Raw genomic sequence first — 17,491 nt, forward strand, 5'->3', positions numbered from 1 at the left:
TGTTTCCGGTGTTATACGGTATCTGGCTATCATGTTAACTGGCTGGACTGTTGACTTTACCTCTAGAGGTAACATAACTGCCCCCTTCTTTTGCAGATATGTTCAGCTGATGGATTAGCCTCTGATACCTGGTTGCAGATTCGTCTGTTTAACTCAAGTTCAAATTGAAATGTTTGTGATGCTATACTTTGTTGTTTAATAAAGGCTTACAACCAGGGTTGGAATTTCGTCATTTTAGGGGCAAGGCCATTTGGCCTTCACCTTTTTTTTAGGGGCACCAAGGCCACATGACAGGGCACAAAGGCCATTGAGTGAAATTCGATGGTTTTACCTTTCAGATTGATATCATAACATCAGTGTTGGGAAAGCTACTTGGAAATTGTAATGAGCAAAGCTATTTGGTATACTCTGCCATAAATTAAGCTTAGCTACACAAAAGCTATCACCCAGTAGGGTTGCCACCAATATCTGATAAAAAAAAAACCTGTGGACAATGGTCCGACCAACTGCTTTGCTCACAAAGCCAGCGGGACACTGCAGACGAGGTGGTTGTAAGAGGTCAGCTAGTACAGTATACTGTATGTTATTATGATTGTAGCAAGTTAACACGGCTGATCATAGTATCTGGCTACCATGTTATCTTGCTGCTTTGCCCAAGCCATTTACTTAGTAGGCCTTCAAAGTAGCCTATCATGGTAAAGTTTTACAAACGTTTCACTGACTGCTGTGGTCAGGCTCTGGCCGCCTCTACCTGAAGTGTCTATAGCACAGGATTATGAATGTCAGCAAATAAATAAAATAAAAAAGTTCAACTAGGCATGAGATTTGAACTCTTGATGACAAAACTAAAATCTGCATGTTAACCTGATGCATATCACAACTGACCATTACTCTGGTTGGCATTCAGTGTTGCCTAATAATTGTGTATCCTCTAGTCCAGTCCACACAATTATTGTAATTGTTTCCAAAGAAACTACAGTGTCTTTGCTGTCCAAAGAGGTCAAGCATTTGATTATAGGCCAGACTAGGTGGGAACAGTATCCTCTGAAGCAGGCGCTGTGCAATTTCAGAATAAAACTTGAAATTGGTATTGAGAACGATTTAATAGTATAAGGTTACCGGTATTTATTTATTTGGTGGCATATTCATGGTCCAGTGCATGTAGCCTACTACATGAATGGAATTTGAATTGAACTGGCTCTGCCCCACAGGAAGTTGAATTTGAATTTGAATTTGAATTGAAATGACAGGAAGTGAAATTAAATTCATTGCCATTCAAAGCAATTCCACAGTCACACAACAGAAAGAATGTGTTGAATCTCACAGACTGTACATTCAGTTTTGGGAAGGTTAAGTTATAAGTTGCGTGTTTGATGCAATCATATCTGACATACAGTATACTGTGAAGCTTCATTGTTAAACACTACCCTTCTCATTCTCAATTCAATTCTGAATTTTGACTCTGACACCTTGTGTTGTAAGCCTTTATTAAACAACAAAGTGGATCATCACAAACATTTCAATTTGAATTCTGAATTTTGACTCTGACACATTGTGTTGTAAGCCTTTATTAAACAACAAAGTGGATCATCACAAACATTTCAATTTGAGCTGGAGTTAAACAGACGAAACTGCGACCAGGTATCAGAGGCTGAACCATCAGCTGAACACATCTGCAAAAGAAGGGGACAGTTACGTTAACTCCAGAGGCAAAGTCAACAGTCCAGCCAGTTAACATGATACCGTATAACACCACCACTGTCGGTTCCTGGTGTTGTTGTTGTGTTTCTTTCTGTGTTTGCTCTTTCTTAGACGTCTCCCCTCTTCCTCTCTGTCTCTCCCTGACAGAACTATATACCAGCTCAGGTATTGACCTCTCAGGTGTAGGTAAAGGGGGTTAGACTGCCTGCTTGCTTCTGTCTGTCTGTCTGTCTGTCTGTCGGTTTGTCTGATAATCTGTCTGTGATGTCATATCCTGTTTACAAAATCTCCATCCTCAAAACTCATTTGCACTGCATATGAATGAGAAGCGGATGCCATATAGCAGGGGTCGGCAAGTAACTTTCGGCCAGTTTTTTTCTTAGCCAATAGATGGCAGGCCAGAGGATAGGCTAATATTTAAACGCCCCTCCGGTGGATGACCTGTTAGTCAACACACATCTGGAATGGATAAAAATAACTCATGAAAAATAACTCATGGGCCGATTGATGGTCTACTTGAGTAATTAAATGCTCTTGATTAACTCTTTTATCTCCCCTTTCAGTATTGTGAATAGTAAATGTGTAGCCTAGGCTACAATAATTTTGGCAATGATAGACTTTTAACACGGAGCCTGGGTTATTAGGCTACTACTTTGGATAGTCTATCTTAATTTTATTCTTACTTGGTTGACCCACCTCCTGACACGACAATGTTACAATGTTTATTGTTTGCCTACAATAAATATTAGCGTGCAGGTATAGGTATAAATTAGCTGGGAGAAAATGTCTTGGTCAAAAAATCTAAAGAAGGAAGTTTTACCGTGAAAATAGAGCCTATGAAAAGGAATAGGAAGACAAGTTTGCATTCATCTTACCCGGTTTCACAGATGCAAAGCCCGTGTGTCTGATCTGCAATGGCGCTGTAACTGTTTGAAAGGAACTACACGGAGTGGCACCTTCAAGATAGCCTATCCGCTCCAGACAGAAGCACGAAAGTGCAACATGCGCTGCCAGAGGACCAGGGATCAAATGACCGGATCATAGTGTGTGTCTCATATTTGTTTAAGCACCCATGGTCTGATTGGTAAATAGGCTATTTGTAAAGGATTTTGAAAAAATCGGACTACAAGAATAATTAAGCCACCTTTGCCCGCGGGCTGCCTGTTGCCGACCCATGCCATATAGCTTGGTCATTTTCATAATTCATGAAATATGAAAACATGTTCCTGAGGAGGACTTCTGAGCACCTTGTAGACATGATATAAAATGCTGGGCATTAAAATGGGATGTTATATCCTTGTGGAATTTAATTTTACAACTTCAGTCACATCCACACTGAATGTTTAATAATAATAAAAAAAAGTTGTCAAAGTATGGTACATTTTAAATTTCAGCCTGCAGTTTCAATATAACTGATTGGTTAAGTAGCTGGGTGGGGAAAATATATGAACATTTCAACTATGGTAAATTATTTCAACTATCAGAAGATAATTCAGTGCATAAATGCACTGTCAATAGTCATCTGTGTTCATCAATTTTCTGTCAGTGTCCATGTTCCTCTTTGTCTTCCATGTAACGCTTTCAGGGACAAGGCTTGATGGCCTACATGTGTCTGACTATAGAATACATGTGCTTGATTCCCTCTCTAGCTATGGGAAGCATAGTGAGAATTTCTGTCAACATGTTCTGATGCCACTGTTTTCCGAGTAGTTCTAATATTGCTCCATAAATCTTTGATCCCTGATGGTGCCTGTCGACTGTTACCATGTCATCAACCCTCACCTATTTCCCAGCATGCTCTGTTCATTCAGCATTCAGAAAAGCGACATGGTGAATTATAACATGAGGTGCAATTCAGTTCACTCCACTTGCTTTCAAAAACATTCTAAGGGACCACCTCAGATGTTCATCGCCTTGTTACAAGTAACAAGTGTATGAGAAGCTTGTGTGCGATGGTAGAAAGTGCCGGAAATACTGTGACAGCATGTGTTGGATGCATTTTAAGGTCACATTGGTAACCCATGGCTGCCATGGTGCGGTAAGCTTGCAAACTGTCTGTGCAGTGATAAATAATTTGCTGCAAATGCCCACTAGAGGGCAGTGGAGAGTCACCATAGTGGCTTCATGGAGGAATGGCAAGCATGCCCACTCTGGCTTTTGCCACAGCAGTTGGGATGGGGAGTTCTGCACTTCATCTTTTTTGGGGGGGTTCGGGTGTCCACAGTGCTGCCATACACCGCTGGTTACATTTCACCTCCAGTCGGTTTTGCTTGCTCACGGCCGAAGCTTGCACTGTTGAGTCTCACCTGAGTTGTGTGTGTGTGTGTGTGTGTGTGTGTGTGTGTGTGTGTGTGTGTGTGTGTGTGTGTGTGTGTGTGTGTGTGTGTGTGTGTGTGTGTGTGTGTGTGTGTGTGTGTGTGTGTGTGTGTGTGCATGTGTATGGAGGGCACAGGGGGTAGCTTTGTTTTATGTGAGTCCAGACACATGCCCTGTTGCACTAATACACAGGTAAGCGTGATGTGTGGAGCTCCCAGCTGTTGGCTTTGCTTGAGACAGGATTTCTCATGTCACATAGGCATGACCGCTACCGAGACATTCCCACGCTCTGCTTTATCTGTGCCCACCCATCTGTCTGTCTGTCTGTCAGCTCATCTGTATTGTGACACCTTTACACTACCATCGTTCACATCTTGTGCGTTTCCCAAAACCATAGTACTTTGTTGGTCGCAATGCAATTTCCCATTGCCAATCAACTAAGTTGCTAACAGGTTAGCAACTATGCTTTTGGGAAACGCATCCCTGGGCATGAGGGGGAGACAAAGTACTGGCTTGCTTGGTCTTTTGTAATGATAAATGCCACATAGAGGACTGGCTATACACTCGCATATGGATTCAGGGATTTCTAGGAAGTAGCGGAAATCCTGTCTGTCCAACGGTTTCAAGGTAAATTGTTGTATTGTAAACTGGAACAGTCTGTAGACAAGGTGAAGATAACTTTAAGGTACAGTGAAGGATATTGCTGATGTGTTGTATGCATGACAGTGATGCTGTGTGAACACATGTAAGCAGGGCTGCCAACTTCTGGAGAAAGCAGAAAATCTGTCTCATTGCTGCAAGCCAAAGTTATTGGTTTGAATTGAGTGGATTTATCTGCAGTGAGTGCTTCTTAGAAACCCACAGGGACACGAAACATACCTGTTCTGTGTTGTGACAAAGTAGGTAAGATTGATGTGCGTTATATAATTCATCAAGGGTCTTCAAGGGTTAACAGAAGAGCCAGATGAGATAGATGGATGATGTGTGCTACATGCCACAATGTTACACTCTGGAGATGCCTTTAGGTTGATACTGGCAGAAGCAGGACAGAGGAGAATGAACAAGACATAGTTTGATTGTGTCTGATGAGTTGGCAGCCCTGTGCACATATGGATGGCCTTCCCAAAACACCCGTCACGTTGATCCATTTACGATGCTCCGATGATGAGGATTTAGAAGAAAGAGAGGTTTCCTAGAAAATGCTTGGCTAATAATAGTAACCTTTTGTGATTTTTATTCCTGTTATGGTACAAAATAATGTCTGCCTGACATACTTTCCATATTTTAAAATAAATGATTGAATTTTAAACTCATCAATTCAAATATGTAATAGGGTGCTGTGACAGTTTATCCCAGGCCTGGTTTTGGGAATCCCATATGGTTTTGATATTCCTATTCTTCTATCCTCTGTCTGTGATTGTGAACTGTGTTTCTCATTTTTCCTTCTCTTCTAACTGCCCTGTTCTTCCCTCCCATCTGTAGTTGAGCTCACAGATGACGTGGTGGCTACAACTGTTCCCGTACCAGTTCCCACTACCATCCCAACAACAACTACAACCATTAGTACCTCAACAACTACAACAATTAGTACCTCAACAACTACAACCGTTAGCACCTCAACAACACCCCACGCCCGCATGGTCCCAAAAGTACTGGGTACAAACTCTGCCCATCACTTCAAGTTTGAGAAATATGGAAGTAGCATAGGCCTAGTACCGGTGCATTAAGGAGATGAGTAGTTGTAGATCCTGGAAAATTTAATTTCCCTCAATTTAATCTCTTAGTAGTACAAAGTTCAGCCAAACAGCCTGATGAAAGTCTGTTCATTTAAGAAACACCTTCCATTTGGACTCCAAGGGCGAGTTTCCTTCCACTAGCTCCTTTGGCATTTTGTGTGTTTATTTATATTAGCATCAATGTCAGCCGGTGCATATTTTAAAGGTAGTGTTTGTTTAATCATCAGACAGCATTTTAAATGGAATTCTTCACCTTTCAGGGAATCAGTTTGGTTGATGTTCAGACGATGCCAGAGGCGGCTGAGTATAGGCTGCTCTGGAGTCAGAAGTCTGAACAAAGTGCATGATCTATACAGTGCTTTTATGTTATATCAGTTAGTCCGTTAGCACTATAGCTACTGTGGTTAGCACTAGTTTTAATCTAATTCTCTTTTGACATTTGTTTTTATATAAGATATTAAGGACTATAACAGACATATCTGGCAGTCATGTCAGGCCTAAAAGTTTTTCATTCATTACTAGTAACCTACTATCCAAATAAATTAGCACTTTTACTATTACTTTTAAAAAAAACATATAGTCGTACCTATAATTTATCTAATCTGTGAGGCATGTTTGAACACTGGACTCCTCTCTGGCCTGTTCTGTGTAGCCACCCCTCGGGAGATCTGGAATCTGACGGTGGAGCCTAACAGTAACTATGCTAACGTCAGCTGGGATCACAACTTCCATGCCGACAACAGCGAGTTTGTGCTAGAGTACACCCTGCAAAGTAAGAACCAGACCCCAATGGCTTGGACCTTCCATTGGGAGCCATTGGAGTTTGAGGCAGTCTGTTGGAGACCCAAATCACCTCGCTGAGAGCAAAAGGCTTAAAGTGCAAAGTCCTTCAGTGCAACCAGCTCATTGATCTGTAGCATGTTATTAGCCTCATGCTACAGATTTGTCACTGTAGGCTGGATTATTGCATGTCTTATTTGAATCTCCTTAAAAATTATTCAGCACTGTGTCATCATGCTAATGTTCATGCAGTGGTCACGTGTATCTTAGACACCTGGGATGACAGGAAGAGAGATGGGCGAGCAAGGCAAGGGGGTGTCTTGAGTCTTCAGCTGTGACTGTGGCTCCCTTTAGAAAGCCCAGCATCAATCTGGTGGCTCAGAAGAATGGGGAGAGAGATTTGAGTAATTGATCCTACAGAGAGTGTGTGAGGCAAAGAATGAGTGAGAGAAAAGAGTGAGAGAGAGAGAGGGGCAGAGGGTACAAAATAATGATTCAGACTCTCAGACAGTTTGAAATAACTTAACCAAATGGTTCACATTGCTTTCATGTGTCCATACTGTATGTGCTGCATCATAGCTAGAGTGGTTTAAATAATTCCACAATCATTTAACAGTATACTGTACCATAATTGAAATTGATCATACAAGCAGTATGAAGAGAATACTGTTTGTAGCTGAATAGAGACGTTTGAGGTTTTAAGGAGTTCTAATGTAATTTAATGTATCACTATATCATCTTGTAAATTTTTCAGATCACTCCTCATGTGGCCTCTCAATCTCACACTCTCATCTCATCTCTCAGTCTTCCTGCCACTCCCTCTGCCTCTCTCTCTCTCTTTCTCTATTTCTCTGCGCCTCTCTTTACTCTATAGCTCTTGTCTCTCTGCGCCTCTCCACCATTTCATATCGGTCGTCAGATGCCTGACTGCCAGTTGCCTCATATGCTTTGTGTGTGTGTGTGTGTGTGTGTGTGTGTCACACTGCTTGCTACGCTGCTCATGGCAACAGCGCTTTTCCTGCTCTCACTTAGGAGAGAGAGAGTGGATGAGATATATTCATAGCTGCGGTTAGCATGGCATTTTAGCCTGTGTGAGGTGGACACTGCTAAAGGAAATGTACCTTTTGGCTGGCACTCTCAATGGACTAAGGCAAACAAATTACACCTTCCCATTAAGATGTGGATGTGGGCTGCATTTCATGCACTTATTTATATATTTATTTATTTATTTTCGCTCGGATGAAGTCACAAGGCTCTATGGTAGGGCTGGTCAATTATTGTAAACAATCATAATTATGATCATGTTAGTTATGTTAATAGTTAATACTGAGATCATGATTACTTGTTGACAAAAAAAGCAGTTAAAGACACTAGCTCAGAGGTTCTCAACCTTTTTATGGTTAAGGCACACCAAAAGTTCAAACAGAACACCAAGGCACACCAACTTAAGTAAGCCCCGAGAGGCCTAAAACCCCCAGCTGTTATAAAATTAGTGTAACCTACGGACTCGAGTGGCTTATTGCTTTTCTAAAACGGTTACTACATATATCTGGCAAGATTTCATAAAATAAAGGCACAGCAATGAGAAATGTAACAATTTATTCATAGATAATCATGATTCTGCTAAGAAATATGTTTATGACGTCAAATTTCTGATGTTGGTGGCGACACCTAATAGACTAATGATGTACCTAGCAGGGGTGATAACAATAGCAGATATACTCACAGTGAGTAGCAGATACTCACATTAGCATTAGCCAATTTCTCCCGGCAGATGACGCACTCGGGTTGTGGGCAAGTGCTATTACCTAAAACCGAGGTACCTGTTGACAGTTTTCGTAGCTACAGTATGCGCTGCCTGAAGTGAAGTCGCACGATGGAGATCAGCTTCACAAACCTTAATGGACTAAGGAGATAGCCATAGATAAATAATAATTTAATTATTAGTCTGGCATTAGAATCAGTTAATGTAATTAATGTAGGCCTTTAAAAAATAGTGAATTTCACGAGCCTGTTTAAAATTCCACGGCACACTTCACCTTGCCTCACGGCACACCGGTTAAGAACCACTGCACTAGCGGATGGTGGTATGGCAGTCTAATCCAGTGCACCTCTAAAACTGAGTTAATCTCAAAGCCAAGTGACCCATGGTATTGCATGCAAATATGAAAAGTTGAGTCTTGCAGTGCTTTAATGTCTGAAGAATGCCATACACATCTACATTGTTTACCTCACCCTCCCACTTGGCAGCTTGTAACTTAACACTTGTGGCTGCACCCTCTGTTCAATGCCGTCAAGCCACATTCACCTTTATGACCCTTTGGGAAATCTGCTGGGCCACACTAATGTATTGTTGTTTTCCTTGTCAGTGCATAAGGTCCTTTATTTATCATTGACTTGTTTTTTGCTTTTGGCTGCTTACCTTATTTCTCTCGTGATTGATGGCAAGTCCACTGCATGATCATGCCAATGCCAGCTCAAGTTGGGGCATTGCCAAAGTCATGCCAGTCAGTCCACATTGCATGGCGTCTCTCTGTGTGGAAAGGCGATCAGTTTTGTTGATTGGATGCCGTATGCCGTTATCTTCCAATGAGATGGAGCAGGGGTTCATGAGTAATTGAGACATGAGACTTGAGCATTCCTCCTGTTGTATCCAATATTGTTCAGCGGCCTCTCAGTTGTCTTCTTTTTACCAGTTTCTGGCTATATAGTGCATAGGTCTGGATCCGACCCAAGGGAAATGTTCTACTTATTGTAGTTCTACTTTGATGTCTACTGCAGTTTGTGGCTTTTGGCACCATTTCTCTCTTCATCATGAAAAAATGATTTTCTCCCATTGCTGTTCTCTGGAGAATTATACCAAAGAGGAAAAAAACATCTCTCACTCTCTCCCCATTTCTCTCTCTCTCTCTTTCTCTCTCTCTCTCTCTACTAATATGAGAAGACCTAGGAGCAAGGAAATTAGGCTTTAAAATGCTGAATATTAACTGCTGAGCATCTTCTGTAGACTCAGAGAGACAGGAGGTTTGCTTTTCTGTCTCAGTCGATTTCAGAATGACCCGTACATCTCGTGGAAGCAGGCATCTGTCACCCGGCGATCTGTGCATTGCGCTTTGGAGTTGTTGAGACCTGTGGATTTTGGGTGAGACCTGTGTCCCTCCCTCCCACCCACCCACGTCTACGTTTGATGGGCGTCTGTGCTCTTGTCTTCTCCCCTCCCTGAAGGTAACAAGACAGTGAAGACAGTGGCCGTTAAGCACAAGTCCCACATTAGGTTGGCGGGTCTGGTGGAGGGGGCCAAATATCAGCTAAGGGTGTTCTCACTCGTGCAAAACCACATCAGCAGCCCGTACGTCACCTTCGAGACCAGTCGAGGTGAGCCATGTATGGAGGCCACTAACGGAGATATATCTACCAGGGTTGTGTGTGGACTACAGCATGTAATCCTGAATTCATCATAGTTTCCACCGAACGGATTTCACTTGACAAGACACAAAGCTGACATCGTCATGAGGGGATAATGATGCAGTAATTCAAGCTTGAACTGCTTGGTGGATTTTTTTGTTGTTTACTTCAACATCTCAAACACTTCACATGGCATGTCTTCTTCTTTTTTCTTTTCATTTTTTTTCTTTTCAAACGGCTTGAGAAATGTTCTTGTATGTAATATTTTTAAACAAACTTTTGTTTTGCCTTTGAAACTCTCCACAAAGTCATTTGTTGGTTATAATCAAGTGTTTATCAGATCAAAAACGGAGCAAATATTTACTCAGATTGTCGAAAACAAAAAAGTTATGCTAATAACTCCATGGCAGTGTTGGCATAGTGAACACTCCAGTAATTCTTAAACAACCGTTTGTGTGGCTCCAACTGTGCCAGTTGTTATAGTGCCGAGGTTTTTACAGTTAAAGTGAAGTATGTTCTCCTCATCAGTACATGACAAAATAGATTCCTTTCATTTCTTGTTATTTGAATTGTGGGTAGAGTACATATTTGGGGGAAAGTAATTATTTCTTGATGCAGATGAGAAGCCATTTTCTTATTTCCTTACTGGTGAAATCAGTGGTGATTGGCACAAGGCTTATGTTTATTTTCTCCTTAAGTGTTTTGGGAAGATGTTTGATTAAAAGGAGTCTGCAACCTAATGAGGTGTAGCTGTGCATACCTTTCTCTTCACATCTATGCACTATTTATTTATTGACCAACCTTTGGTCAATCTTTGACCAACCTTTGACCAACCTTTGGTCAATAGCCTTCATCAGAGAAGGAGGAAAACTCAGACAGGTTGGCCTTAATATGTGAAATGTTTTATGAACGTATCTCTGACCACACTGTCTTAACATGTTTCTTATGGTAATCACTCCTCTTGTTGGTGCTCTTTGTGTGCCTTGGTGCACTTAGGGAGTTGTAGTACTGATATAACACATACAGGCGCATAGATTCGTTGTTGTGTTAATTGGTCAGAGAACAATCTGGATCAAAACAAATTATCTGGCAAAGTCTGACTTTCTTCCCTCTGCTGTTTTCCTCTGTGTGTGTGTGTGTGTGTGTGTGTGTGTGTGTGTGTGTGACTCCAGCGATCACAACGGACAGCGTGGACATCGCCACGCAGGGCTGGTTTATTGGCCTGATGTGTGCCATCGCCCTCATCATCCTCATCCTTCTCATCGTTTGCTTCATCAAGAGGAGTCGAGGAGGAAAGTATCCAGGTTGGAAGTCCACACTTACTATGTTTTTGCTGAATCTCTACTTTGATAACTGGAGCCTGTGACTTTTTGACAGTGTCGCAAAACTGTCAAAAGGTAAAACCGTTCTCGAACCTGTCCCCATGCACTCTTGACTCCCATACAAGGGAGTGTTGAGATCCAGCAATCACACAGTGCTTCTGCAGAGCCAGTAGAGCAGCTCTCCTGGTTCATACGTCTTTATTTAAAGTTGATATAATCATCTCACAGTGCCTTGCAAAGAGGAAGGATTCAAATGAAGAAAATGTGTTCCTTGTATTAAACGTCTATGTACTTTTTTGTCTAGTGAGGGATAAAAAAGACCTCCCTCTAGATGCCGTCGATCATAAGGACCAGGACGGATCCTTTGACTACCAGTAAGTTCCTTCAATTTGGTCTTACCAAATGTGCATGTGTTGACATAAAACAAACGTAATGTCCCTGACTGCTGATTAGATTAGACTGGACTAATGTCAGCTCAATAAGATGATGTGAGGTGTGATTCCTATTGTTTAGTCATGTTCTTCTGCTCGTTGCAGGTTCTACAGAGCCCTGGGCTCACGACTGTCTGTCTTTGTGTCACAGCTCACTAACCTTAATCCTTTTAAACCAAAAGAATAAAAGCTGCCCATCACTTACAACATAACATGTATGATGTATCTGAAAATATATATTACATTATTTTTTATATGGCCTCAGTCAGGTTTAGATAGATAGTAGATGGAAGGTTGTGATAGATGGCCCACATTACATAGCAAAATAAGTTCTCATCTTGTGTAACAACAAGCCATTTCCTCTAAATGGAGCCAGATCCAAAACCTCTAGCATCCTTAGCTTTTCTTTATGGCAAGGTCAGAGCTGTCTGTGACAGAATTACTGAGAAATCCTTACGCCTTTCAACTCCTTATTCAAGTGTTGCCATCACTGTGACATTTAGACCATTCCACGTGTGGTACTTAGAGAGGGATTCTCCTCTCTGCCATTTCAGCCTATCAGCTGTCCCAGTTTTGCAGCCTCTCATCTCGAACGGTTCCTGTTATGTCAGCTTTCCCTCAGGAACATAGGAAAGCCCTTGGTTGGCTCATGGCCACCTTGTTATGCTCGGTTCTCTCTACCCAGTTTAGTGCTATCTCCTCTTTCCAGATTTGTATAGGTACCCCATAAGGCAACTAAACCCTGTGCCTGGGACATAACATTTTGTGTTTTTCCATTCGGTAAACCTTTTCCATAATTTACTTACAGCATGTGATGTTCCCCTCCAACTATATACGCATAATCATCAAGTTTTGGATTTGAGTGGAGAACATTTACTACCCAAGAGTAGCCATGTAAAGGTGTCCTGTTAGCGATGCTAAGTACAGATAACATTGTCTTACCAGTTTGTTAAACCAGATTGATGATCACTAATGAAATTTGGTACACTTCTACCTAAGTTAACTCTTCGTAATAGCAGGACCTCATGCTAACAAACCAGCTCCAATGTGTGTCTTTCTCCCCTCCTCACCCTACACAACATTCCTTTCTCCCTCTCTCCCTCTATATCTCTCTCTTTCTCTCTCCCTCTCTCTCTCTCTGTTCCATTCACCTCCTCACTGAAAATGGCATCCGGTTTGGTAAAGAAACGAGAACAGGTACTTGGTTTGAGCACGGCATCCCCTTCTGAGTTGAAGCATGTCATTGGCTAACATTTTGACAGGATGGAACAGGAGCACATGCTCTGTATGCTGTCAGTTCACGTGTTATTCAGGGGTGTCAAACACAAGTCCAATTTGACTGCTACCCAGTCCTTGCGCTTAATATGCCTAATCTTTGTGTGCCGAGCAGTTTACAAATGGAGACCAAAGAGGTGCAGTTATAGTTACCCTTCCAGAGCTCTTGAGATAAGAGCAGTAAAAGAAATACAGTGAGAGGGAATATGAGACCAACCTGCTTGCTTCGTAGTACTTTATAAGCTAGTGTTTTCCCCTTTGTTTTGCCCTTGTTTGAGTTGTACTTTTACAACTGCTAACGTGATTATGCGCTATGGTAATTGGCAGAGTTAGCCTAAAGTCGACACAGTTTGGCACCCTTGAATGAAGGCAAGCACTCTTGTCACAGGACTCAACACAGAAGTTACCCTAATTCTCTTCATATGTGTGAAGAAGGGGTTTGGGTTGACCAGGCACAGTTGCTCGGTGGTCAGACACAGCCTCTTATACCTGCATGCAGAGATGTTTGTAACTGGATGAACAGAGGTGTAATGTTTTTTAAGACCTTTTGAGAAAGTAAGAACACACCTATAACCAGCTTTATCTTAGGGCCTCTGAGGTTCCCTCTGACTAATATATATAGAACAGTACTGGTGTGATACAGAAAGACAAGTAAGAGAGTCGGACTGTAGTTGATGCCTTTCTGTATGCTGAACCTCAACTCTTTCTTTCTCCTGTTGATGTTTTTGTCCTCTCCCTCTGCTTGCACTCCTCTTCTCTCTCTCTCTTTTCCTCTCATTTTCTTCTATAAAGGTCTCTTGAAAGAGAAGACAGGTGAAGCTCTCAATGCAACAAGGCGTCTGAGCTGTTAACCTCTGAAATTTATAGCATTATTTATTTTGCGTTTGGGTTTTATTCAATTGAAACACTTACACCCCTTGATCAAAATATCTTCAACCATCCACTGCATTCTAATTGTCCGGCTGTGCTCCTTGATGTTGCAGACAGTATTGCTACTGCAACTTTATTTAGAATGACGAAATTAATAAAATGTTAGGGAGCAAGAGGGAGTCGGTAACCAAGTTTACAAAATTGCAGTTGGAGATATTTCTTGACTTCCTTATCAGCTGAAATAACTTACTAAATATTGTCCCTGTCCAGTCATGTTACACAACTTATCAAACTGCCAATACATTCAATTCCCCACAATTATCTTCCCCTTCCCTTACACTGACCTATATCTTCCTGACTGAAACCTAGTCTCTCCCCGCAAGTCACAAACCAAACCTCATGCAATATTTGGTGTGTCAGCTGTCTTCAAAATGGCACCTGATTTCAGCAGTCACTTTTATTATTTTTACAGTACCTAAAAATAAAGCAACACAGCAGCACTTTACTTTCCCCTGAGCCTATGACCATGTCCTGCCCTGTGTGAGTGCAATCCACCGTTAGTTGCAACATCAGCACATTTGATTCCACGGCTTTCACCACTTCTTTCTTAAGATGAATTTGAGCACGACCAATGACATGCCTAGTCGTAGTAGTTGGACTGAACGTACTCAGGTGAGGACATGGGAATACGATGCATAGCTTCCTTCCTGGTGGTGAAGGGTATGGCTGAGAGTGTTCTTACTACCGACCACTCTGCCATGCCCCCTCACTTGTGCCGGTGGGGTCCTTTGATTAAAACCCAAACGGTAAATTGTTGGAGAATTGCTCATTTGTCTAAGAGTGTCTAGTCTGTCTCCAGAAACAGATGTTTGTTGACCTCGGAAGGGTGTGGATTTAGCTTGACGATGTGATTAAGACACTGTAGACTGTCTCTTTCCAGCTGTGGTGGCTACTTCCCCGTGACACCTACGTTGGTGCAAGTTTGTCTCCGACTGTCATGATGACTTGGCATGTTGCATGCTTGGGAGCCTTGGTCTCCTGGTTCACGAGCAAACGTGTGATTTTTTGTGTTGGACTTTGACTCTTGGGTAAGGTTCGACGGCACTTGGCTCGCTTAAAGCCCCGAAAGTTCGACAAAAGCAATGCTAAGAGCATCTTAGCAATCGGGATGGCTGAGGAGGGGCTGTGATGGAAGACTGTCCCTGCAGGGAAAGGGCGAGCGTTAACGAGCGAGCCCCTACGGCTCTCCCAGGCACGCAGGTCTGCATCACAGCCTGTCAATATCCATCCGAGGGTCCCGAAAGCGAAACCTCTTCAGACTGTAGCGGAAACAAGAGGTTGAACAATTGACAGAGCCTTGCATCCCTCCCCCTTATGTGAATTTTCCTTGTGAAAATCCTCCTGTTAAGAGACTGCCGTTTTATGAACGCTAGACTGCTTGTATTGATGCAGGGAAGTGACCAGGCCTGTGGTCCACTGTGCATGTGGGAGAACTGCTTCTCCCAATATGAGGGTCGACCCCGCCTTAGATTGCATGCGTGGGAATGCAGTCGTGAAGACTGGTTTAGAAGGAGGAGCCTCTGCTATTTTGCATCGTTGCAGATTTTGAATACTTTGCTGAAGTGCTGATGAAGTGATGAGATCATCACTGGAAGCAAGCATAGCTTAAAGGCAAATAAACTTTTTTCTCCCCGACAGTCGTTGAATCCTGCAGAAGAAGTTCTCTCCATCTCTACAGAGAGTAATCTAGCCCTAGTCATAATTTATATCTTCAATTTTGCATCTGTTTTCTGTGGCTTTAGCTTATGATGTTGATTTTAGAGAATCACAGGTGCTAGTTGGATTATGAATTTGGATGGATTTTTTGCCTCCTGCAATGGAGATCAGCATACATTTACTTTTAAAGATCGACTAAAGCTTAAACAAATAATGTGTTTTATCACTCCACAGTACATTTTGAATTCATTTGAATGAATAGAAATCAACACCTACGCATGTAACTTTTATAAAGTTAGGTTTCCAAATAGTGAAGTGTCCACTGAAGGCGCTGAAACCATGCTCAATCAAAATGCCCAATCTTCCCCTCGTCATCTTTTCCAGTCAACATAAGGACACTAAGCTGTTCTGCACATTTTAGGGAAGTTAGGGAAGTTATGCTAAACAAGGCCTGTACGGCCTGTGTGTGTGATGGGGCATATATTTTATGCCCGCCCCAAAAATTCTAATCTCAGACATGCTGAAATATTTCATGGTCCAGCTCCACAAAAGATGTGAAATAGATGCAGTGAACTGCAGCTACTACATCAGTACACACAGTCTTTTTCACACATTTTCAGGAATAGTTTTCCAACTATTTCCAAGCATTTTCAAGCAAATCTTTTGAATTCACTTTAGTCGATCTTTAACCAGTGGTCAAAACTTCCTGAACACAAGAACATTGAAGGAAATGGAGGGCCCCTTGAGTCTACGTAGACTGTGGTCAAAGATCCTTGATTACTAGCTCCGCTTTAACCCTCTCTGCTGTGGTGGCCATTTGTAGGCAGTTCATGCTGTGCATAGTTCTTCTGGACTGTCAATGCAATTGTGGTTACAGTCTTGCAGTCTTACAGTCAATGCAATTACAGTTACAGTGTTTGAGATGACTCAAACTATACGTACGTTTTGTAAGGCTGTTGAGTGTGCTGTAGGTAAGTCCTGTGGTCAGGTCAGCCAATGCTCAATGACCACCACGCTTCCTCTCATTCCTCTGTGCTCTCCTCTCCTCGCAGTCAGCAAAGCAAAGAAGAAGAAGATGATGAAAATGGGTGTGTGCAAGAGTATACTAGTGTGTCTTTGACAGAGACGGGTGGGGGGGTGGAAAATGTGAAATGTGCATATCTGTGTGTGTGTGTGTGTGTGTTCGTGTGTGTGTGTGTGTGTGTGTGTGTGTGTGTGCACGTACCAGCAGAATGCTTTGTATGCAAAGCATATATTTATTTTGAGCATTGATACACTGACTAAAGAGTTTCACTTAACATCCCAGCATGAGGCTTTTCTGAGCTATATATGCTTCTGCACCTGAAACCCTTAACACTAACACACCCTCTCTCTCTCTCTCTCTCTCTCTCTCTCTCTCTCTCCTCTTTTACTCTCTCTCTCTCCCCCTCTCCCCCCCCCCTCTCTCTCTCTCCCACTCTCTCTCTCTCTCTTTTCCCCCTCTCTCTCTCTCTCTCTCCCCTCTCCTCTCTCTCTCTCTCTCTTTCCCTCTCTCTCTCTCTCTCTCTCCCCTCTCCCCTCTCTCTCTCCCCTCTCTCTCTCTCCCCTCCCCTCCCTCCCCCCTCCCCTCCCTCTCTCTCTCTCCTTTTCCTCTCTCTCTCTCTCTCTCTCCCCCTCTCTCTCTCTCTCTCTCTCTCTTTCCCCCTCTCTCTCTCTCTCTCTCTCTCCCCCCCAGCTCTCTCTCTCTTCTTCCCCTCTCTCTCTCTCCCTCCTCTTTTACTCCTTGCCTTCTCTTGATATTCCACTCCTCTCTCTCTCTTTCACTCTTCTTTTGACACCCCTTTACATGTGAAGGACAACAAGAGCTGCAGGGAGTCAGTCGCTTTGAATGTGAAGGGACGATGACAGCTTGGTGGATCAGCCATGAGGGCGGGCGATGGCCAGTTCAACGAGGACGGCT

The 17,491-nt window shown here is 42.6% G+C and overlaps 1 protein-coding gene across 18 annotated transcripts in view; it reads left to right on the forward strand.

The window, feature by feature from the left end:
- nfasca (neurofascin homolog (chicken) a) overlaps positions 1 to 16,966 on the forward strand; it is an 84,472-nt gene extending 67,506 nt beyond the window's left edge. For 7 of the 18 annotated variants that reach the window (XM_048254105.1, XM_048254103.1, XM_048254110.1 and 4 more), the window contains 8 exons: positions 1,849 to 1,866; positions 5,500 to 5,673; positions 6,406 to 6,525; positions 9,759 to 9,908; positions 11,111 to 11,242; positions 11,565 to 11,634; positions 12,877 to 12,888; positions 16,605 to 16,966. In XM_048254105.1, the coding sequence (XP_048110062.1) occupies positions 1,849 to 1,866; positions 5,500 to 5,673; positions 6,406 to 6,525; positions 9,759 to 9,908; positions 11,111 to 11,242; positions 11,565 to 11,634; positions 12,877 to 12,888; positions 16,605 to 16,824 (896 nt within the window). In that variant the 3' untranslated portion in view covers positions 16,825 to 16,966. Of the gene's footprint in view, positions 1 to 96; positions 218 to 1,848; positions 1,867 to 5,499; positions 5,674 to 6,405; positions 6,526 to 9,758; positions 9,909 to 11,110; positions 11,243 to 11,564; positions 11,635 to 11,796 lie in introns of those variants that run through there. The other 11 variants (XM_048254115.1, XM_048254116.1, XM_048254120.1 and 8 more) reach the window with 8 other exon arrangements.
- The last annotated feature ends 525 nt before the right edge of the window (positions 16,967 to 17,491 follow it).

Source organism: Alosa alosa, chromosome 10, assembly GCF_017589495.1.
Source record: "Alosa alosa isolate M-15738 ecotype Scorff River chromosome 10, AALO_Geno_1.1, whole genome shotgun sequence".
Taxonomy (NCBI): domain Eukaryota; kingdom Metazoa; phylum Chordata; class Actinopteri; order Clupeiformes; family Clupeidae; genus Alosa; species Alosa alosa.